We start from the raw sequence: 23,505 nt of genomic DNA on the forward strand, positions 1-23,505 counted from the left end.
GTTGGGGGTTAGGGAGCTAATATTGAAAATGGGTCCAATTGCTAGCAATTGCAGAGGAGACTTCTTCCACCAACATGGGTCATTGGTGTACTGATCGGACTGCTTCACCTTTGATTAGAGGTCTTGAGTTTGATTTTTGGTTATGGAGAAAATTTAGTTGAGAGTGTTATTTCTAAATGAGTCATGGCACGATTCGAATTTAGTCAGACTTCATTATGAACTCCGAATACCAAATGAAGAAAAAAATAAGAGGCTTCTTCCACCAACATGGGTCACTGGTGTACTTGTTGGACTGCTTCACCTTTGATTAGAGGTCTTGAGTTCGATTTTTGGTTATGAAGAAAATTTAGTTGAGAGTGTTATTTTTGAATGAGTCATGTAGTGCACGATTCGAATTTAGTCAGGCTTCATTATTAACTCCGAACACCAAATGAAGAAAAAAAGAAGAGGAGGCTTCTTTCACCAACATGGTTTCACCCTTTATTAGGTGTCTTAAGTTTGATTTTTGAAGATGGATAAAAGTTTGTTGAGAGTGCTATTTTTGAATGAGTCCTACAGTGCACAATTAGAATTTAGTCAGGCTTCATTATATACTCCGAACACTAAATGAAGAAAAAAAAGAAGAGGAGACTTCTTCCTCCCCTAAAGTTTTGAAAAATGAATCTTCTACCTATACAATAAAGTTTATAAGTGGGCATAATCACGTAATGTTATACATTAGATCTCATACTTATCTAGTTACAGTACATTGCTTTTTTTAATATATTGTAATTCTTTTTAGTATAATATTGTATACAAAGTATCCCATATTAGCAAAATGCGTAAAAGGCTCCACCTCAAGAATTGAGATGTAAGTAGAATGTCTATTATTATCATTACGGTTCGAACTCATAACCTATAAATCACACAAAAACAATGAGAAAAACGTACGTTACTTTTATAGTTTATAGTTGTGTCCCTAGTGTTGAGCTTATAATACAGTGGTATATATTCGTGGTTACAGAATAGTCATGTGAAGAAATCCAGTGTTTGTGTCAGCCCCATTGCATTATACAAATATCCTTTTCATAAAGCTTTTTTGGAACATCTCTAAAAATTACACACGTACAAATTCTTATCTAAAATAATAATAATATCTTTGTACTATAAAGAATTGGGGTAAAAATTACCTGCATTGTCGTTTATATCGATCGAAATTTCACATAATTTATTACCGTTAAAAATATTTCTACACTTTATACATTTAACTCTAATAAGAAAAAAAATTCAATATAAATTTTAATTTTATCGAACTTTAACGTAAATATCAAAAACTAAGCGGAGCACATGCATCACAGTGAATAATAGTGGTTACTTACTGCAACATCCGTAGACTGCCTTCTTTATTTCACATAATTTTGGGTAAGAAAAGTCACGTGGCAAACATGCACGGAAAGTACCTTTTGCTACGAATAACTCACATTCATTACTACGCGTAAATCGTAAATCTCTCGATTTATATGGCATAGTTCAAATTTTAAAGGTTAAAAAAAAAAAAACAATCACAATCAATTCCATTCGATTTTATTATTTATAATATTTCTTATATAATGTCAAAATGTGAACTATATTATATAAATTGAGACGGTGAAATACAAGCTACTCTAAGTATTTATTTTTACAACTTGCATTCCCAACAAGATAAAGTTATTGACCTTCAGTTACAAAATATTGTTGATATTTAGCTATGGAGTTAAAACTGATGAATTTTTGTCTCATTATTGCAGACAAAGTATGTAGGGTATGTTTGTGAATGAAGCCCACATTCATTATTTTTAAAGTACTATCTATCTATACTATAGTGGAGTACTTTTTTTTTTTCAATAAATTTATCTTATCTGCTTTGTTATACATATTTAAATATACATGTATTAGTTAAAATACGGATTCAATACGTGAACGACTCGAAAGATGATGTGTGGTAAGATGAACGAGTCTAATTATCTAGATAGATTTAGCAGAAATCTAAGATAATGACCGGACACAACTCTCCAAATTTGCTATGTATGTAGTAAGTAGGCGTTTGGTCATGCGATACCATATCATGATATGAAATCGTGAGATGGAATCAGTGTTTGGACATGCGATTTCATGCTGAATCCATCTCATGATTTCATATTATGAGATGGAATATCATATTCTCCAAAAATCATGATATGGGAATTCTATATCATGATTTGGGATTTTTTAAATACAAAAATTGACCAACAAGTTTATATTTTGTTAAAACAATCCCACATTTTATTTATTAACCATTTTTTCCATATGTTAATAAAATTTATAATCACATCATTACTTTTTGAAATTTATTATTCTCACCAACATAATATTTATTATTACTTTAAATTTGGTGAATATAAATGATAAGTATGAATTGATTTGGTGAATATAAATAAGAACGGAGGGAGTGATATTTTTGGTTTTTCATAATAAAAAAAACTTCTCTTTAGGCTACATATGAAAATGCTTTAAACAATTTAATAAGAAAAGAGACAAAATTGGTGATGTATGTTTGATAATCACTACTTCCAATATGTTTGACTTTAGCACGAAATTAATGCACTAAAATGTGTAATTGCACACAAGTGAAACAAGGCATGAACCATTATGATATTGACACAGAAGTGAAAATTGTCATAGCTTGTACAATGTTACATAATTATTTGCGAGAATACCAAAGGAGTGATTAAATACTTATGGTTTATGAGCATGAAAATATAGTTGCAAATGATATTGACCAACAAATGAATTAAGTAACAATGTTGGTTCATCTTCTCAGTCATATGATCGAGAAATGCAAGTTCAGCGTGAGGAGATTATCCGTACTATGTAGGAGAATTATATTAAAGACTAATACACTACAATTTATGTTCAATTTATTTTTATTGAATTAAAGTTTGATAAATTAAAGTTAGATGAAACAACTACTTAAGTGGAGAACAAATAGTTTTGTAATAATTTATTATGTGATTTTATAAATTTTTATTTATTTGGTAAGATTGAATAAACAATTGGGGCTATTTCAATAGTTTTACAACTTCTAGGATTCTTATGTTTATGAGAAAATATACAACACAAAAATTCCATATCACATGTCCAAACAAAGCTTCAATTTAATCCCATGATTCCATATCACGATTCCATATTGCATGGCTAAACGGGCCCTAAATAAATTCTTACATTAAGATGTTGTTATTTGATCATTATAATCTGTTTGTCCTTGATCTTCAAATAAATTTCAAATTTTAGTTTAAACATGTAAATACACATTAGTTATACGTAATTTAGTATATATATATTATTATTTTTTATTTTTTTAATTTGATAATTTTTATCACTTAAACATTAATCATCTTGAAATAGAAAATTTAAACCAATAAGAAAATAATTCTACTTTTATTGGAGCTTAAATAACACACCGACCATTTTTGAAAAAGATTATGTGGTACAATTAGGTCGAATAAACCCCTTTGTATTTGATTGCTTGTGAACCTTCGAATACTATTTTATTCAAAATTTGTTCAATTGATTTTTTTTACCTGCAAATGCAATGTAGGCACTAGAGTCGGCAGAAATAATACAGGTCATAGATTTTCTAAGTAAAATTTGACAAATAGTATTTGTCCATATAATTTGTCATTATTTGACAAATAATTCAAATTTTTAAATACTAGTTTTTTCTAGTATTTGGGTCAAATCTCATTATTTGAGAACTTTTAATAATTCAAATTCTACACCAAACTTTTATTTTTTACAAGAACACCATCTATAGTAGTTGTTTGCGTTGTTTTATATATTTTTTTACGTGAACATCAAAGTAGTGATGGAATAGTCAATGACAATGAAAGTGATGATATGGTTATTGATAAAAATGATGAACAATCGGCTTAGGGTAACAAAGTCACGTGTTATATAATACAAACTTATGATTAGTTTTGATAGTTTTTAAAACTTATGCGTATAGATCATATTTCTTAAAAAGGTGAAATATATTTCTCAATATTATGGCCAAACACATGGTGAAATTTCACCAAATAATATTTATCAAAAATAATTGGAAATCTATGACCAAACGCTAGCTAAATCTCATTCCATAGAAGTCGTAGATGTAAAGATTGACACATAAAATAACATTTTATTTATTTAATCCGTTTAGCATTTTAACACAAACAAATTAAATAATTAAGGTGTCACCTTTATGATTTGACTAACCTTATATCTGACACGTATTAAAAGTAAAATTTTACCTAAGAAAAAACAATTGCATAAATTTGAAGTTTTAGAATTGATTGAAAGGTCATTGCTAAAATGATCACGTCGTTCAGGTGATTTATTGACATAACATCTTTACTAGTACCTACCACTTTCAAAAGGACCTACCATATAGAGTCTATTAATATTTGAGCTTTATTTTGACTAAAACTCCAACTTATAACTTTTTCTATTTTAACAATGGATTCTTTTAAGGGAAAACAACACAAATCCCACTAGTTTAGGAGCTAATTATCTTCTTTCCCATGAGTTTGCAAAATTACCAAGCCTATCATAATTTGTTTTGTGGATACACGTATCTAACACGCCTAGATACATGTATCTTGATAATTGCATCTAAATAAGGAAGGTAACTGATACATGTATCTCGATAATTGTTTCTAAATAAGGAATGTAACTGATACATGTAATACATGTTAATTAATCAGATACATATAATTAAGTTTATTTAAATAAGGAATGTAACTGAAACACATAAATTAAGGAGGAAATCACACGTATAACATCTTTGGAGTATCTACGGCTCATAAGAAAATATTTTAAAATTTGAATTTTTGTGTATATGATATGTTCATTATATGTATCTAAACTATTCTTTTATGTATCTGACGTTTCTTCTATGTATCTAATATATACGTAATGATTAGATGTATTGATCTGTCCATTCTAGGCACCTAAACTGTTTTTCTATGTATCTTAAAACCAACGAAAAAATGTCCAATTTTAGCGGCAATGAAATGGCTCCCTTCTTCGACTTCCTCGATGTTGTGCTCCATAGTTGATAATGAAGTCAATTGTGTTGGTTGCTATGACTGGATTTTTGGATATTTATGAATTAATAAATTATGGAGAGAATTAAGTGAGTAAATAATTGAGGACTCTATTTTAGGTTAATTTTTAAGTGATTGATCTCAATGTATTTTACTCCAAATTTGGTATTAATAAATCCTAGTTTTATGGAATTGTTTATTTGAATGTATCTTTTAAAATATATGGTATAAAATTTTAAAAGTGGTAATATATGTAATTGTTTAAAAGTAGAGATAAAATTAGTATATATGATAGTGGTATATGTCTAGTTAAGTAGTTTTTCCTTCTTTTAAACTGCTCAGATGGTTATAAGTATCTTATATTTATGATCCTAATATTATGAATCTAAGTCACTGAAAAAATAGTAAAGTGAATGAAATCGCTATTTGAGATGTCACGATTTAAATGATGATATTATGAATTGGAATGCTAATTAATATTGAGGCTATCTAGTTAATTATCTTTTCTCCTCTTACGCAAGTCAGACTTTGCAACTAAAGTGAACAATTGTGCAAAAAGCATAGTCAAAAAGGTCTTACATCACATCCATTTCCCAAAGTGAGCCTAGTTACTTACCTCCCAATTCATTTATTTTTGTTTTTTCTTCTGATGTTTGGTATTTATATTGAAGTTTAATTATTTTAGAGTCGTAAGGGTTTTATTAGGAGACACTTTCTATCAACAACTTTTTATATACTTGAGGCTCAAAAATTGAAAACTCTAAGTAAAAGAGGAACAATTTCATTCATTGCATTATATCCTTTAGTGGTGGTACCAAGCTCCCAATTTTATTGTGAACTATCTTTTATAATACACTGCACTTATATTTTAAAGAATAAATTTCAAGTTGGTAAAAAGTTCACGGGCACATCACTAGTTATAAATTAGGCTTGTTTCATGTGTCAAAGTTCGAATATTATTTCTACCTCAAGTTCAAGTAAAAATAGTTGATCTTCAACCATATATGCATAAATTTTAAGAAAAAACAATTGTATTTAGCCATAAGTCGTTGAACATGCAAACATAATCGAATTACATAATAAGTTTTTATTAGATATATGTCACTTTAAACACCCATATATCTTAAATTATTTTGAAATAAATAGACTTACAAATTGTTACACACTAAACAGTTGTGTATGAGAATGTTAGTTTTTAACTTGGACAAGTTATGGAATATACTACACTTTCTTAAGTGGAGTGTTATGTTTCTTTATAGTTAAAAATATAATTATTATAATGTATGGTTTATTCCGCTTCTAATTATTAATTAAATAGTTGATACCTCGTGATTATGGATAAACACAATTTTGGTATTAAAGTGGCTTTAATTATTGTCTCATGCCGCAAAGCCCCGTGATGGGGTCCTAGTTCATTATTTTGTCCCTTCTATAATTTTTTATTTTTTTTTAATTTCATAGTGGTATAATCTTACTTTAACTAGAAAATAATTGACAGAAACCTTAGTTTAAATGTATAATAATTATATAAACCACAAATTTTACTAATGATTAAAGAGGAATTGTCCCTGAAAACAAGGGGATCGGACTTAATAACTTAATTCTTCGACCCATTTGACAATTAACATCCATGTAATAATCATAAGATTTACAATAAAATATTTATAATCGGCTCATCCAATAGCGTAGGAATATACATTAGAGTTTCAATTTTCCACTTAATTTTTCTAACATCATCAAACATAAAAAAAGAGTTTCATAGATTACTTTTAATTAGGATTAGGGCTCCACATGGAGAAAATGACGATGAAAATCTCAACTTTATTTCTTTTTACCAACTTTATTCTCTCATTATTTGTCTTCTTTTATCTCCTTTATTAATCTTGAGATCTACTAACATATTCTCATACTCAATTAATTCATTTAAATTTGTTTGTCCATTTTAAAAAGAGAAACTTTTTATTTTTTTTAACTTTTTGATTCGAATTATTCATACGACATATTTAAAAACATAAAATTAAATTTTTTTTTGATACAATTGCTATATCTTTCATTTAAAATCACAAGATTTAAAAGTCATTTTTATTTTCATAAATTTCGTGTTGAATAAAAAATGACAAATAAATTAATACGAAGGAAAGTTCTTTTCTTGCTTTGCAAGTCTTGTACATTAAATGAAAAAAAACTCCGGCTAGCGGACCATGTTAAAGAGACATCTAAGAACATAAATATCAAGCAAAAAAAATAAATGTAAAGTGTACTACTCAAAAGATCTAAAAGTTTATAACAGAGTCGCTTTGTTAAGAGTGCTTCACTTCAAAATTTTCCAATGCAATTCTCAATTTAATCGTATTCCATTAATATGAATATCAAACATCAAATAAGACATAAACCTAAATTAATGTACCTAGAAAGATTCACCAAAAGAGTAATCATCCTATTTTGTCCGTCTATCTTTACTTATCCACTATACTAAAAATAGTTATTCAGTTTGGAAAAACCAAGAGATAATCTACCCTTAATATATACAAAGTATAATATAGTAATATTACTCTTGTTATTTATTGTTGTTTAAGGTGTGTGTCAAGTCAATATTGAACAACTATTGTTGAACGGAGTACAATTCTAGTAAACATTGGTTGAGACAAGCTTGAACCATTGAGATTGAGGATTATCATTACTTTTTCCATCTAAGCCAACACATTTCCTTACCAAAACTTTGTTAGAAGAAGAATTAGTGTCAAAATCCAAACACAACTCTTTCCCATTCTCATCAATATTTGAAATTTGATAATTTGAAGCAAGTTTCCATCTGTTTTTTTCACTATTATTGCAATCTTTTGAAAGTGTCAAAGGCATGCCCTCTCTTGATGTTGTTAAACATGAAGAAGTTCCGGTTAATCGGATCGACGTGCGGTCTCCGTGGTAGATCCACCGGCTAGCTCCGATGCAACTACTTGCTTGTACTACATTGTTGGTTGCAACATTCAAGCACTTGCCACTTTGTGGATGGAATAATAAGTAGTATTTTGGTTTCTTTGATTTTGGATCTAAAACATTCAAAAAGAAAGAAAAAGAGGTGTTAAATTAACATAATGAAAGGACTTTAGTTACATGCATGCCCTAACAATGGATTTCTACATTAATAATATTAAGTGAACTTATAACATGTGACAATATGACATATACATTACTAATTATTACTCATCATCATAAAGATTTAATGATAATGTGAGTGTGACTAACTCACATGTACTCTACTAATAGAGTCATTGCCAACTTTCAAAATCTGCTTATTTTGAAAAGTACTTTTTGTCAATAATGTTTTTCAAAAAATATGATTTCAGAGAGTTGCAGTTTGTGTTTGATCAACTAATTTGAAATGTATAGCATCAATTACCACATGGGATTTTTTTTGGAAAAAAGTAGTTTTGAGGGAGAAACATACCAATTTTCTAAAACATTTTTCAAAACCCACCTTTTTTTCTCTTAAAAGATTTGCCAAACACCTAGTAGTATTTTTTTTAGAAAAAAAAAAACACTTCTAGCTTCTAAGAAACTTGGCAAAATAGGTAGATGAAAGACAACATAAAATTATATTTACATACAATCAGATCACTTAAAAGATAGTTACATATAGTCATTTATAAAAAGTGTGATTACTTGTAAAATTAGACAAGTTATCTGATATAACGTATTAAAATACACTAAAAGTGTAAGAGACCATTTACCTTGGAGTTTTTGTTGAATAAGTTGCAATTTTGCATGATATTGAGGACTTCTAAGAGAATTCCATGTATTATTAAACATCCCAAACGGTTCATCCATACCCGGTTTACCTTGATGGGTATAATAATTACCTTGCAAGGCCCAAACGCCCAATCCAAATCCAAGTCCACTAAGAATGTGAGCAAGCAGCCCATAAACAAATTGCCAGAAGGGTTCATCCCTTTTTGGTCACTTCCAAATTCACTAACAAATAAAGGTGCTGCATTTTTACCCTTAAGTAAAAATCCTGATTTATTCATAATCTCTTTCTTAATTGTATCACAAAACTTGTTTAGTGGTTGAGTTAAGAACCAATTAGCTTGTCCCTCGGTAAACGCGTAACGATGAATCTCGTATACGATTTTATTTCTCATGTTTAATAAGTTCAAAGGCTTTCGTTTTAGGAAGGTAAAATCGATATCGTAATTTAATCCTGATATGATTATTAGAAGATTAGGGTTAGCTTTATGAATTGTTTTTGCACCTTTCTTGACATTTTTGTACCATACACTTTGGTTTTGAAGTGGACCACGTAACTCGTTACGTAGACTTATGCCGATAACCTAGATAAAAATAGTAAATGACAATCAATAACAACTTTATGAAGCAATTCAAGAAAATGGTGAAGGGATAACTAAGAAATTACCTTAACGATCGATACTTCTATTACTACTAAGCCTGGTTTTTTTGCGAGTTGAAAATCTCACGTGTCTACTTTTCGAATCTCTAATGTTCAAAATGTAACACAAATTGAGGTGTATTCCTTTCTCAACTTTCATCTATTGGTCTAGTCCCTCTTACTACATATATGTTTTTATTTCTTAGGTAGTGGTCAGGTTTGCGTACAGTCTACCCTCCTCAGATTCCACTTTGTGGAACTACACTGAGTATATTGTCCGTAATATATTAAAAATCAATAAAACAAGTAAGAGTAAAACATACCATTGGTAAATCCTTGTATTTTTTAGCAACAATATCCAACCCTTCTAACCATTCTTTAAGTTGAAAATCCTCATCTCCCCAAAATCCATTCCCATCATGATTCCCACAACACCACTTGGGCCTACTAAGGTGATTATCAAGAACAGACATAATACCATGACGGCCCATTTCTTCAATCACAGCCCTTTGGGCCTCAAAAACAGTAAGGCCCAAAATCTGTGGATTCTTTTGGGCTATTCCTAATTGAGCATCATGAAGCCCATTGTTAGCAAAAGATTGGGCCACAGTAAGAATTGAATTACGAGTGAACATATAAGTAGCCCATGTAAGACGAACACAATTGAAGCCCATTAAGGATATTTGCTTAACAATATTGTTAATGGGCTGTTGATCTAGGCCTTCTGGTAACATGGTTTGTAAATGGGCCGCCCAATTTACACAAGCTAATTTCACTCTTTGACCATTTTCATCATCTATTATCCATCTAGAACTTGTTGATAAAGGTAAACAATGAGAAAAAGTTGCAAAAGTGCAAAGAAAAATAAAAATTGTGGCTAATTTTGTCATTTTTTTTTTGGTTAGTAGTGTAAAGAGAATTAAAAGAAGTAAGAAGAATTGATGGAGTTTATACATTTATAGGAGTAATTAGTGTTGGTTTGATGGTATAAAACAAAATTTGTTTCAAAGAAGACCTTCTTGTTTTATCTATTGAGAATTATGTTCAAATTTTAAATAGTAATAGTGTAAAAGAATGTGTGTTGCATCATGTTACCAAAAAAGATAAATTTAGGTAAGTTATAGGTAGTGTATTGGGGGAAATTACCATGCAAATATAATGCAAATCCATTGTTTAAGCTTCCGGAATCGTTGCATGCTAGGTTTACTTGCTCTCATCTCGTGAGATATATTCGAATTGATTTGTATATGTTACGCAAGACGTGTGTGTCTATCTGCCCAACTTACTAATATGTAAGTGTCTACCTCTGCATATCCAAAATTGAAAGTATAAATATTACACGAAGCTAAGTTAAATAGCATATTTATATAATATAATATGTCTTTCTTATAATATGTAACAATAGCACAACCATTGATGATAATATCATGTACTAAACTAGAGTAACTAATGGCTCCCATGTATCTTTGCTTTCATATAATTTAACTTCTATCTTTGCACTTAAAAAAAGGTATGATACTCCTTTCATCCACTTTTATTTGTCAATTATATTACAAATAAATGTTCATTCATCCACTTAATTCCTAATTTATTTCTATTATTAATCATAGTTATTCTTCAAAATATTAAATTTATTGATATAAAATAATGTGTCTAATTAATACTAACGAATGAAATAATATTGTTTATTTAAAGAAGGCATGCCAAAATTCATAGCCAATGGAATTCTATAAACGGAATAATATGTAGTTGTAATTAATTTCCAAAATATAAGCAGTGGGATCAAAAAACTAGATTAAGAAATCTTTCTCAATTTCTTAATAGCCAAGCTGCTGCTACGACTTTTTATTGTCGGTTTGGACAGTATAATTTTATCAATCAAATCAAATATATATAAAATCAATAAATCTGTATAGAAAAAATATTTCTAATAAACTACTAAAGGAGAAGCTTTTTTTTTTTTTTTTTGGTTTCCAATTAATAATATTTATATATGTTTTGAAATTCGATAAATTACATTTACTTAATAAAGAATTTTCTATCAAAAGCAATCCAAAAGATGAGAAAATGAATAAATCCAAAGATCTTTCTAGTTCCCCGACGAAGCATTAAATATTTTTTCCAGGCTTAGATATAATAAAAGTGTATATATATTGTTGATACATAATTCAATTCAACTTGTCTTATTCATTTTCAAATAAAATAAATAAATAAAATACCACGTGTGATCATTCTTTTTGAGAATTTAAAGATTTTTGCATTATATAAACTTGAAATCGGTTTTCCACCGTCTTAACTCTTATATTCTAATTGAATTACATATTAATTATTCTATAGTGCCTTAGTTGATCTGCACGTCAATTGCTTATAATATAAAGTATGAATTAAATGACTACAACTGACGTTTGACCTCCTTTGTTAAGAAAGCAAATAACTTGTATTTTTTTTTATCTAATGTACTAGTCAAGTTAGCAATTGATATATTTACCCTTTTTTTTATTTGATAACTGATAGAATATATCTTTTGAGGTTCGATTAATTTAAATTTGTATTGAAAAATTCACCTCTATAGAATAAATCATCTTCTATAAACAAATGATATTTTCAAAACTTAAACTTGAAACTTCCTACTCTATTATAGCCCGTAAACTAAATAAAAGGAAGTAATTGAAATTAATGAATTTCTAAGTATCTTGATAGATAAAGATTAAATAACCTATCAAAGATTTAAGATTTTCAAGTCTCGAAAATGTATAGTTTTTTAATAAGATCATTTTATTCTTTTTAGTAAATTTATCTTATGTGAATTTAAATTATAAATTAATATCTTTAATACTTAATAATTACCTTTTCCTAAAAAAAGAAGAAGAAGATGAGACTCTTGAGTCTTCTAGAGTAAAAGAAGTCTCCTTTATTAGGGAAAACCTTTACTCTCAATATAAAACTTTTTTATACGAATTTAAATTTAATCAAACTTTAATATAAATATCGAATATAATTTTTTTTTCTCAATAAAAAAACTCGACTTCATAAATGATAAGTTAGATGGGAGTATTAGTTGGAAAATAATGACATTAAAAATATATGACCTAATATTATCACCTCGAAATTATCAATTTTGTATAGTACTATCACGCTCCCATTTTGTCTTTACATTTTTGGTCCTTCTAGTATCTTCCATTGTCAATATGAAACTAATCAGCTGCCACGCCCATAAAATCAACGGTCCAGATTCTTTCTTTCACATATATACTAGAATCTCTTCTACCTTCTCCACAAAGGAAAAGGAAAATTGTCTTTAGCCCTTAAATATTGACAAAATATCAATCTTGATCCCTACAAATACAATAGTGTAAAATTGTACTTATGTTTCTATAAACCTACAAAGGAAATGAAAAAAATGTGATTTTTGTATTTGTCTGAATTTTGTTTTTATAATATTCGATATATGTGTTGATTGATTCAAAGTAATATGTCATTTGATTAATTAATCAAGGTATGAATAAGTTGTTTGTTTATCGTGAACATATAGTTTAGTTTAATTAAGGAATTTGTAGTTTATATTATAGGTTCAATATTTAAATCAAGCGAATCAATTCTAAATTTTAAGTGGAGAAGTGAATTGAGTACACTGAACACATAATGCTCGACTCAATTGATTAATTATTGTATTCTTTTCATGTTTAATTTTAATATGCATAACTTGAATTAAAGACCTATCAGAAATTTTCATAAGATAAAGACAACACTAAGCACACACACCACCCTTTTCAAGACGATTTGGAAATTGATTCCAAATTGACATAATACACGTAGTATTGCACGTAAGTCAAATATCAATTGAAACTAAGTTAAAAAATCATGTTTTATATATTATACTCTATGAAAACTCCAACATTTAAACAAAGGGTTATTTTTTAAATAATAAGAAATGAAGGAATCACAAATAACATTTACTAATAATCAAAGGACTAAAACCGAAAATTATACATGTATAAAATTCACCTACAGATTCATTGTAGCACCAAAATACTCTCCATTTTTCTCTCTCAGAATCTCTGCAACTTTTTACAAAAAACAGTATATATACACTCACCGATTTTCAAGGGTTAGGGTTTTTTCTCTGAAGTTATGACGGAACACGAGGAGCATAAAGTGGAGAAAGAGGAGCAAGATGAGTCACTGATGGACAAAATTTCTGAAAAACTTCATTTCAGTAATCATTCATCGTCGCCGGCACCGGCGTCTTCTTCTTCTGATTCCGATGATGAGAAGAAAAGGCCGACGTCTCCAGCACCGGAGACGTCTTCGTTTGGGTCTAAAGTTCGTCGGCTTTTTGGTAGGGAACGTCCAGTTCATAAAGTCTTCGGTGGTGGTAAACGTGAGTTTTCGCTTTTTTTACTTCAGCTCTTTGTTGAATATAAAATTGAACTAGAAAGGATCTGGTTGGTACTGTTAATTTTTTAAAGTATAATTTTGATTTACTTTGCATCTGTGAATGAATATTCAGCTCTTTTTTTTTTAGTTCTTTTTAATCAATGAATAGACTGAAGATCCCAGATTTATGAATCGTTGACTATGAATGAAAGAGATTGTTGCTGGTTAACAAAGTGGAACTTTCAGTTGATTGAAGCTTCATAGTTCGATTGCTACTTAATTTGCTTTTAAAATATTTTTGGTGTGTGTTTTTAGTTCTATATGCCTATTCATTGTTTTTAGATCTGGATCTGTATGTTAGTCCAATAGTTTGGTTTCAAGGGAGTGTAAAAGTGTCTGCTTTTTGTTTAGCGTAATTGGTTCAAATGAAATCACTCTATCACCTCCAATTAAGGCGTAGTTGGTTGATTGATGTATTACTTTGCTCAAGAGATTGGCTTGTAGTATCATATTGAGATAATTATGAATTTTCCTCTTTTGGTTTGATTAAAGCTTTAAGCGTTAGCACAATTTTTCTTAGTCTACCTCCTTTTAGTGTGTTTTTAGGGGTAGGGATGGTTTAAGTTGTAAGAAGGTTAATAATTAGTCCGAGGGAAGAAAAAATTGTTGGATATGTAGATCAAATTTTGTGAACCTAGTGTAAATGGAGTGGATTGGATATTTGAGGATTCAGATATAGCTGATACAACTTGATTATTGTATGGAATTAGAATTCATATGTGGTATTGTTTTGGTGGTGCAGCTGCTGATGTGTTCTTGTGGAGGAACAAGAAGATATCTGCAGGATTTCTCGGTGGGGCGACAGCTATCTGGGTTCTCTTTGAGGTTGTAGAATACCATTTGCTTACCCTGCTCTGTCATGGTTTGATGATTGCTCTGGCTGGGTTGTTTTTGTGGAGCAATGCTAGCACTTTCATTCACAAGTAAATTACTCTTGCTGTTCATACTTAAATGCTACAACTTTTTAGAGGATTGGTATATCAGACATTGACTAGTTTTGGATTGAGGCATAGTTGATGGATAGTCGGATTGATAGATGTTTCCTTTGCCCTTTGTAGGTCTGCACCACATATTCCAGAAGTTCACATCCCCGAGAAACCTGTTTTAGAGTTTGCCTCTGCTCTTAGGAACGAGATCAATCGTGCCTTAGCAGTTCTGAGGGAAATTGCTTCTGGAAGGGATCTGAAGACGTTCCTTTTGGTGCGTCTCTCCTTACATTTAAGGATACAGTTTAGTTTCAGTATCTCATTTATTGGTATTATTACATTTGGGAATTTGGGGTGTGCTGTTCCATCTTTATATAATCTTGTCAACTCCTTCAGGTCATTGGTGGGCTGTGGCTCGCGTCAATCTTGGGTGGTTGCTGTGATTTCTTGACCCTGTTCTACATAAGTAAGTAAACTTCTTCACTTGATTTAATCTCAACTTATAGGATTTGAGATTGATTTTGTGTAAATTTCTTGGAACAGTTGTTGTTGTGCTCCACACAGTACCTGTTCTGTATGAGAAATATGAGGATCAAGTGGATGCATTTGCAGAGAAAGCCTTGCATGAACTCAAGAAACAGTATGCCGTCTTTGATGCAAAGGTATTGAGTAAAATTCCTAGAGGGCCATTGAAAGATAAGAAGAAAGATTAGACACACACTATGTTTTGGGAGGAGGAAGAGAAGAAGAGGGAGGGTGTCTGTTGTGTTATTATAGATGCATCTTTGTGCTTGTCCTTTGATGAATTTTGATACAAGATGGTGGAAGTTTGTTTTAGGTTCCACGGTTGTGTTTTGGTATCGTGGAATTGATGTTGGTGTATGAATGATATATGACATGGAAATACTCTTTAAATGTTTGATTATTTAGCTGTTTTGTACGTCATTTTTGTTATTTATCTTCTCTTGTCGGTAAAATCGATAGAGGTAGGTGATTAGGTAAAGATGTTTGTGGGATGTTCTTTTACGTGGTCCGCACTTGTTCACATGCTGAGATGGTTTAGGTAGCTAGCCCAACTGAAGCTAAAATCCAAATGGCAGTATTTTGAGGGACTGAATATTTTTAATTGCTATGACAATTATTGTTCCTCTTTTTTCTCCTGAAATTGATTTTCTTTTTGACCAAGGAAGGATATTGTTAGTTTTCTGTGATCTTTTTATGTGTTAATTAATAGTTCATCAGCTAATAATGTGAGAGATATATTTGTGCTGAAAAGTATTGAGGTTTTTGAATGACGCTACAAATAGTGGCAAATTGGTGCCTCATGCCATCGATGGCAAGCGCTTGTATCAATCTGGATTCTGGTCCTGTATGAACTTGACAAGGTATGAAAAGCTTGATGTAAAATAATTGCAGAAATACATGGTATTGCAAGAAAGTATTTTTATCAAAAAAATTCCTTCAACACACATCACTGTTAATTTGTTGACAAAAAGAAGTACAAGCGGTTGGCTTCCTCTTTAGCACTTGCGAAGAAGGGGGAAGAAAAAACTACTCAAGTCTCTTACTCCTCCCTACCCTTTGGTGTTAAACAGGACACAACCAATATAGTACATTCAGACGTGTACAATCTAAATATTACAGAAACAACAACAGAACAACAATTTCCAACCTACAACATAAAACTACAAATAAATCCAGAAGCAAACAGGTCAGCAAGACTCGGTTACTACCAGCCAGCACATTAGGTACTCTAATGAACGTGAGAAGTACTACTTATCACCCCTTAACTACTACTTTCTTTGGTTAACATCGTGTATTTGTGAAGACGTAAACTGTATGGTAGGTCGAGAAGGGTGCAGGAAGATGAAATTTAACTATCCTACAGAAAATAAGATAACTGCTCCTTTTTCCTTGATCCTCCTTCCCCATATGACTCATTCCATTGTTTTAGCTCACTCATTATTGCTCCTCCAGCTGCAAAGCTAGCCGCAACCTGTTACACAAAAGGAAAGACACAATGTAATCAAAATGTTCTACAGTACTAATCAAGAGATTGTCCCGAGAAGTTGCAGTGTAAACTGTGAAACTGATTTGAGTTCACGCAAGGTTAAGGGTCTAACTGATTGCTACAAGTAGCTCAAGTTGTTCAATCTTTCTTAATGGTATCCCCACAACCAAAAATGGTGCATTTAGGTGTGTACTTGATATATGATGTTAGCAAACCACGGATAATTGAGATACAGAGAAATTCCTCTAACCTGCTTTTTGGCTTCTTTGAAGTCTGCCATATTCAAAGGCCGGATAGTGATCACCTTATCCTCCTTATCCGCATCTGTAGATGGAACAACTCCAGCTTTCTTAGCTTCCTCAGTTCTGCGCTTCTTATCCTTCAGAAGTTGAAGGTTATTAATAGGAGGGACTACAACAGTAAAGGGATGAACAAGCAAATATCACTTAGTAATATAAACTGGTGAGGAAGGATATTTCACATACCAAGTCTTTCAGTCTTTCTTGCTGTATCAACTCTCTAACTGGCCGGTATGCAGCAGTAGTGCACAGATTCTGTCCCAAGCATTGCCAGACATTTGTTAGTTGGTGGGATAAGGAATATGAAAACCAGAATGAAATAAACTAACCTTGAGATCACTCCCAGAGTAGCCTTCAGTCATTGTCGCCAGCTCCTTGAAGTCCATTCCGTCATCAACTCTCTCTTTGGCCAATAGAGTTTTCATGATCATTTCCCTGTTCTCTACTGATGGTAAACCAACCATAATTCTGTATTGAAGATAGCAGATCATTACTATTCCACATCAAGAACAGAAAGAGAATGTAGTGGTACTTAAATACTAGAAGTACTCTTGAAACGTTTCATAATAATCTAGGAGAGATATATCCTTCATATACTACTGGAATTTATTGCTGCGATGTGATTCCTGTTCTTAACAAAGCTCAACTCTTTTATACTTGCCCATGGAAGCTGGAGTTACCATAGGCTGATAATCATCACACTTCAAGTTTAGGGAAAAAAATTACAACTCATCAGTGGCAGATCATATACCTTCTCTCAAAACGCCTAATGATTGCTTCATCAAGGTCAAATGGCCTATTGGTAGCAGCAAGAACAAGAATTTTTTCACCTGATTTTGTTAGTAACCCATCCCAGTGAGTCATGAACTCATTCTTTATTTTCCGCATAGCTTCATGCTCCCCCGCTCTTGATCTCTGGCCAAGCATGCTATCAACCTCATCCACAAAGATGATAGTGGGAGAGACCTTAGCTGCGAGAGTGAACAAGGCACGGACATTTTTCTCATCTTCTCCAAACCATTTTGAAGTAATGGTGGACATAGACACATTGATGAAACTTGCTCCAGCTTCTCTTGCAATGGCCTTCGCCAACATAGTCTTCCCTGTGCCGGGAGGTCCAAATAGCAGTATTCCCCTGCATGGCTTCAAAAGGCCACCTTTGAATAGGTCCGGTCTCCTCAGGGGCAACATCACCAACTCCTGAAGAGATTCTTTGAGTTCATCCAAGGCACCAATATCAGCAAATGTCACACCAATTTCATTTGCTGGTATGACTTCGGGCCTTATACGCTTCTCGAATTCATTGTCAGGAGGAACTTCCTGGTACAATCACATAAATCAATCTTCAATTGGAGTGGTATTATAAGAGAAACAACGAATTGTACCCCCATATTACAGTAAATTTAGTAAAGTGAAGAGGAAAAGTAAATCACAGCAACTTTAAGTGCTTAGAAGTATGAAGGATAGTCTGCTCAGCTTGTAAGACTTATGGTTATAATGTTAGCGTGCTAGAAGGGTAAAGTTTTAATCAGTATATTCTCCCGCATTGACAAATATCAGATGTGCCTTGCATTTAGCACATATTAATAAGTATACCATGTATTCATCAAATCATTGATTTTTCAATATATAGTTTCTTCATTTATCTTCTGACAGAGCTGAACAATCAGAGTGGCAACTCACAGGAGTTTTGGGGGCTGGGGTTGTAATGTTTCCATCCATCACCGGTGGAGCCGGAGCTTCAGCTTCACCTTTGTTTTCTGGGAGGACACCTTCAGTTTTGGCTTCAGGTTTTGTAATACTAATTTCTCGGCCTAGAGCATCCTAAACAAATGAAATGCACTTTAAAAAGATGATGAACTATTCCAAATTACGTTGACCTTCTCAAACCAAAACCAAATTATCCTACCTTCGATGTTTCAGCTTGTGCTTCGAGCTTTATGGTATCCTTCCGAGCAGATTTTCCTTCCTGAAATACGTCCAATCCATGGGACAAGCTGCGGTTTTCAAAGTAAAAAATTCAGTAAGATATTACACCTATCATCATACAAAAGTAAGAAAAAATAGACAAAAGGAGGACACCTTGAAGATGAGATAACAAGCTTCCCATTTCTGTATTCAGGGTCCTTTGTATTCATCAGATGGTATGAGATTGCGGATACCACAATTTCTTCTATATAGTTACTTAGGACCATGGTGTCCGACATACAAATTGAACCTAGATCTTCACATTCAATATCATTAGCAGAAAGTACTTCCATTATGTGATTTCTGTTGTCCTGAAACTGGATCATCTTCATATCCTCTTCTAGTTGAGACTTCCAACTAACAAGATGAGTTTCCTCTTCTGGGGGTTTGATTTCAAGGTTATAGGGAAATACTGAAGAAAGCCTTTCATCTATTTCCCTATAATCATTTCCAGGGTCCACAATTCTTGAACCAAGGATCAGAACAGCCCCAGACAATTTCTTCAGCATTTTCTGGAACAACACGTATATCTTTTCCGACCTACAAAGGATCTTCTCGACATCCCTGAGATACAGAACCATGGGACTGGTTTTTGATACTTTGACAATAATCTGTAAGTGGAATCAGCAATTTTAGTCTGACGAATATATTAGAGAAAGATCAGGCAATGACTATAATGGCCATTCTATACTTGATCATTCAGAGTTGATTATAAGCGAATATTTTGGGATGTATAGAACCCAAATGAATACCTTGTACAAGGTCTGTATAAGAAGCTTCTCATCAAAAGCCCAGCTACTGTTGCGCATAAGTGGAGCTGTGACAGAGAAGAGAATAATACACAATTTGAAGCTTAATCAGAATCTATAAATTCTATCTTCAAAAGAAAATCCTACAAACTCTTTCATGAAAGACCACATTTCTGTCTATCAGGTGGAAATCAGTCCAGTCTAGGCAAGACCCTCAAAGGAAAATAATGAAGCACATTCAGTCACTGATCGACTCCCAGCTGACAAGCCGGGTAGCATATATGCCTAGTTACTAGGTAAAAAAATACATACTTCAGAGTTCTTCAAAAGAATCTCATGTGTAAATGAAGAGAAATACAGAATTGTTCAGTCTTATACATTGAACCTAACAAAACTCGAACCCTCGTATTTCACCATTTAAACAAAAAAGTAGAAGATTCAAGCCAGCATTGAAAAGAGAGTTGTCCCCTCACCCACCCCCCCACCCCCACTACCACCACAACACACACCACACACACGCACACACCAGAAAAAGGGAAATAGAAAAAGGAGAAGGACAACGTAGTAGTACATATGATGAAACATTTGCTGTGTATAACACTATAACAGAATGCTTAGGCCACAATTCAAAGATCAAGGCAATTAAACTAATTCAGTAAAGATTCAAGAAAAGCAATCTCATGGTTGATGCAAGTCAAAACCTAGATTCCCTGATGAGCCATATGAACTTATATCATTCAAATTGGCTGAGGCAGATGCGTTCCTCCGCAAATTTGTAGCTGTAAAAGATCCATCTCTTCAAACATATCAGGAAACAAGAATCAGACACATGACCAAGGAAAAGAAGAAGACAAATAAGTGAGTAACATATTCATAGGATAAGAGAAAACTTATGTCATACTTTGATCCAATATCTACTCCACTGCTTTGCCTACGCAATGATCCTGCAGCAACATAATTACATACATTTGTAACAAAAAAAAGAAAATAAAGCATACAGTTTGGAGCATCAAGTTGCAAAACCTCGCAATGAAAATCTCCAATCAAAAACTAGAAGTTTCAATGTCAACAAAGTTAACAATACTCAAAAGTTGGAATTTTCAACCCACTTGGACATGCGGTCGAAAGAATCATTCAATGCTTCATATTTTTCTTCAAATTCCCTATGTTGTTCTACAATTTACATAACTTACTTCAGACTTGTTTAAAGAAAGAAGAAGCTTTACCCGGTGAAACCACGAAGTGGCCAAAATTCGTTAATGAAAATTTTGTAATCTTAGTTTATTTTGCATTAGCATTGCACAGAATCTTTGCCTCTCAGGAGACTTGGTTGTATTGGGTGAAAAAAGAAGAAGAGGAGAACTTATAATCTAGTTTTTTGTATCTTCATTGCACAGAACTCCCAGCTTCATAGGAACTTGGTATGTTTCTCTCTGTGGGTGATTTAGTTCATACCTTTGTTTTCCTCCTTAGACTGAAGCATGGAAAATGAACCAAACATTCCAGACATTCTCCCCACCGTTGTCTCCGATATAGATCTTTTAAAAGACTGCAATAATCAAAGTTATCAACAATCAATACATACTTTATCAATATCTTTATATAAGAAAAACAAATTCTGCAAAAAGTTTGATATGTTCTAGAGGAAAGTTGGCCATAGGACAAGTGAGAAGATGTAGACTTTTGACTTACATATTCTTTGCATGTTCCTCCATATTTGCTTTGCATCTGTATAAGAATGACCATCAGAATATTCAGAGATGGAAAAGGAAAGGTGAATCTAAGCTCTTTATTCATATACCTTCAGTGAAAAATCAGTTACATCCAGTAGCAACAACTTGGCATTAAAGTAATGAGCCAATGCCTTGGCAAGCATTTGTTGATAAAGTTCTGGAAAATGTGATACGTACAGAAAATCAATGGATAACGCAACTGAAAAATCAAACCAAATCCAATGTATTGTATGCAAAAACTAACCAGCAGGCCCTGACAACAAAATTGTTCGACTAGCAGGGGAGAGGTTGCGAGTATGCTTAGCAAAGTCGGCATTTGTCAAATGAACAAAAGAAGCACTTGTCAGCAACACCCTTGTTTGCTCGCTGTCATATGTGAGATAATTTTCAAAATCAGTAAGTTGCAGCACTCTACCATGTCAAGTTTTCAGATGTAAACGCTTCACTTTTTTTGGGCAGCAACTACAAAACTTATCATTTCCTAATTTAACATTAGCACAAATTTTCATGGGAAAAAGAAACAGAGTTCATAATGATGAAATGATTTATAGTTTTAGATTACAAGTTTCAAAAAATCTTCACATTTTTTCATAAATTTTCTGTCAAGTCAAATGGAACCGAAGAGTACTATATTGATTAACCTTGCAACAAATCCACACACTCTAACACACTCAAAACAGAACAGAGTCTGCAACAATACATACTTATATTTTTCAGATATTGAACATTAAAGAGTATAACATATATAAAACGAAATGAAACAGAGCATAGGAGAAAAGCTTCATGATTTTCCTTGTTATGGTTTACCTTAGGTAGTATGGAAACTCATCAAAGGTGACTTTACTATCCTTGCCATTGGCTATGAGATTAAGCATCTCTTGCTCCATAATCAACGGCGTAATAACATTCGCAGCGGATCCACTAGCCCATCTGCTAACAGTCTGCCCTGAAGCCAATCCAATCCCAACTCCAACACCTATTCCCACACCCAAAGCTGACAACAACATATTCTTCTGTTCCATTGCTTATACTCAAAATAAACTTTCTCAAACTCCGAAATCGAAAAACAGAGCACGTCAAAGCACCGCTAACAAAACAACTCAAAAATCACGATATCTCTATGGATAAGAAACAGAGAATCTAAATTAAACTCAGATTTGAACCCGAAAGTGCTTAAAATCGTTAAAACTTCACCGTCACCTTTGGTAAAACACACAGAAATTCAAATTTTTGGAAATTTCAAAAACTTGTCTCAATCAAAAAATAAATCAGTTTTCTCCTCGAAGATCATTCAGATTCCGAAACAAAACGCGTCACAATAATCACCTTTTCTCGCACTCTGTATTTTTAATATTTTTTTTTACGTTCATGCAGTTTGTTCACACTGCATATAAAGTGTTTTCCTTCATAAAAATCTCCTGTTCATCCCTGAATCGTACTCCTACTACCGCCTTTGTTTTTTTCTTGTTTCCAGACAAATAAATAAAATTGATCGTTTTTACGTAGTTTCTAATACGAATGGATCTCGAAAACCTGAGAAACACCGTATATGTATATGTTTATTGATGATAAGGAAGAAATGAGAAGCGGTGGTTCACGGCGGAGAAGCGGTTGTTCACGGCGGCGAAGAAATGAGAAAGGAGAGGAGAAAGATAGTTAAGAGTGTGTATTACACAGTTGCCGCTTTTTCAGGCTTCGGGTAATTACAACTTTATTAGTATTAAAAAGAAAAAGAACAAGAAAACTAACTGATGGGGTCCACTATGGATTGCTGACGTGTGAGTATTTGTAGATAAATTGAAGGCAGAAATCCTCTACGATTAACACCGTACATACATACTTTTTCCTAAACAATTCTGTGTATCTTCTCCTAACTTTTCTACCTATTTGTTTACCGTTAAAAAACTACAATTT

At 32.2% G+C, this 23,505-nt stretch overlaps 2 protein-coding genes and 1 pseudogene across 2 annotated transcripts; 1 reads left to right on the forward strand and 2 right to left on the reverse strand.

The window, feature by feature from the left end:
• Positions 1-7,703: 7,703 nt before the first annotated feature.
• On the reverse strand, positions 7,704-10,460 carry LOC125826795 (glycosyl hydrolase 5 family protein-like; annotated as a pseudogene).
• Positions 10,461-13,493: 3,033 nt separating this feature from the next.
• LOC125826282 (reticulon-like protein B1) lies at positions 13,494-15,746 on the forward strand. Its single transcript, XM_049505605.1, has 5 exons — positions 13,494-13,849; positions 14,648-14,828; positions 14,964-15,105; positions 15,228-15,297; positions 15,375-15,746. The coding sequence occupies exons 1-5, from the start codon at positions 13,600-13,602 to the stop codon at positions 15,542-15,544; spliced, it is 813 nt and encodes a 270-aa protein (XP_049361562.1). The 5' UTR covers positions 13,494-13,599; the 3' UTR covers positions 15,545-15,746.
• Positions 15,747-16,291: 545 nt separating this feature from the next.
• On the reverse strand, positions 16,292-22,671 carry LOC125826266 (uncharacterized). Its single transcript, XM_049505587.1, has 16 exons — positions 22,399-22,671; positions 21,836-21,957; positions 21,660-21,748; positions 21,551-21,586; positions 21,314-21,407; positions 20,760-20,802; positions 20,560-20,654; positions 19,862-19,926; positions 19,224-19,720; positions 19,051-19,138; positions 18,825-18,965; positions 17,893-18,461; positions 17,471-17,609; positions 17,328-17,396; positions 17,093-17,221; positions 16,292-16,827 (listed from the first exon to the last, which is right to left on the reverse strand). Exons 1-16 carry the CDS (start codon positions 22,611-22,613, stop codon positions 16,714-16,716), a joined length of 2,505 nt encoding a protein of 834 aa, XP_049361544.1. The 5' UTR covers positions 22,614-22,671; the 3' UTR covers positions 16,292-16,713.
• Positions 22,672-23,505: the final 834 nt, after the last annotated feature.

This window comes from Solanum verrucosum, unplaced genomic scaffold (assembly GCF_900185275.1).
Source record: "Solanum verrucosum unplaced genomic scaffold, falcon-dt-bn FXZP01000060.1, whole genome shotgun sequence".
NCBI classification, from domain to species: domain Eukaryota; kingdom Viridiplantae; phylum Streptophyta; class Magnoliopsida; order Solanales; family Solanaceae; genus Solanum; species Solanum verrucosum.

What these genes read in the sequence shown, in the direction of transcription:
- LOC125826266 (XM_049505587.1), bottom strand. Translation starts at nt 22,613, where the DNA reads ATGGAACAGAAGAATATGTTGTTGTCAGCTTTGGGTGTGGGAATAGGT. An exon ending in TTTGTTGTCAGGGCCTGCTG is followed by an intron (nt 21,749 to 21,835) that starts GTTAGTTTTTGC and finishes CACATTTTCCAG; the next exon opens with AACTTTATCAACAAATGCTT. An exon ending in TGGCTCATCAGGGAATCTAG is followed by an intron (nt 19,927 to 20,559) that starts GTTTTGACTTGC and finishes TCTCTGTCACAG; the next exon opens with CTCCACTTATGCGCAACAGT.
- LOC125826282 (XM_049505605.1), top strand. Translation starts at nt 13,600, where the DNA reads ATGACGGAACACGAGGAGCATAAAGTGGAGAAAGAGGAGCAAGATGAG. An exon ending in GCTAGCACTTTCATTCACAA is followed by an intron (nt 14,829 to 14,963) that starts GTAAATTACTCT and finishes TGCCCTTTGTAG; the next exon opens with GTCTGCACCACATATTCCAG. An exon ending in CTTGACCCTGTTCTACATAA is followed by an intron (nt 15,298 to 15,374) that starts GTAAGTAAACTT and finishes TTCTTGGAACAG; the next exon opens with TTGTTGTTGTGCTCCACACA.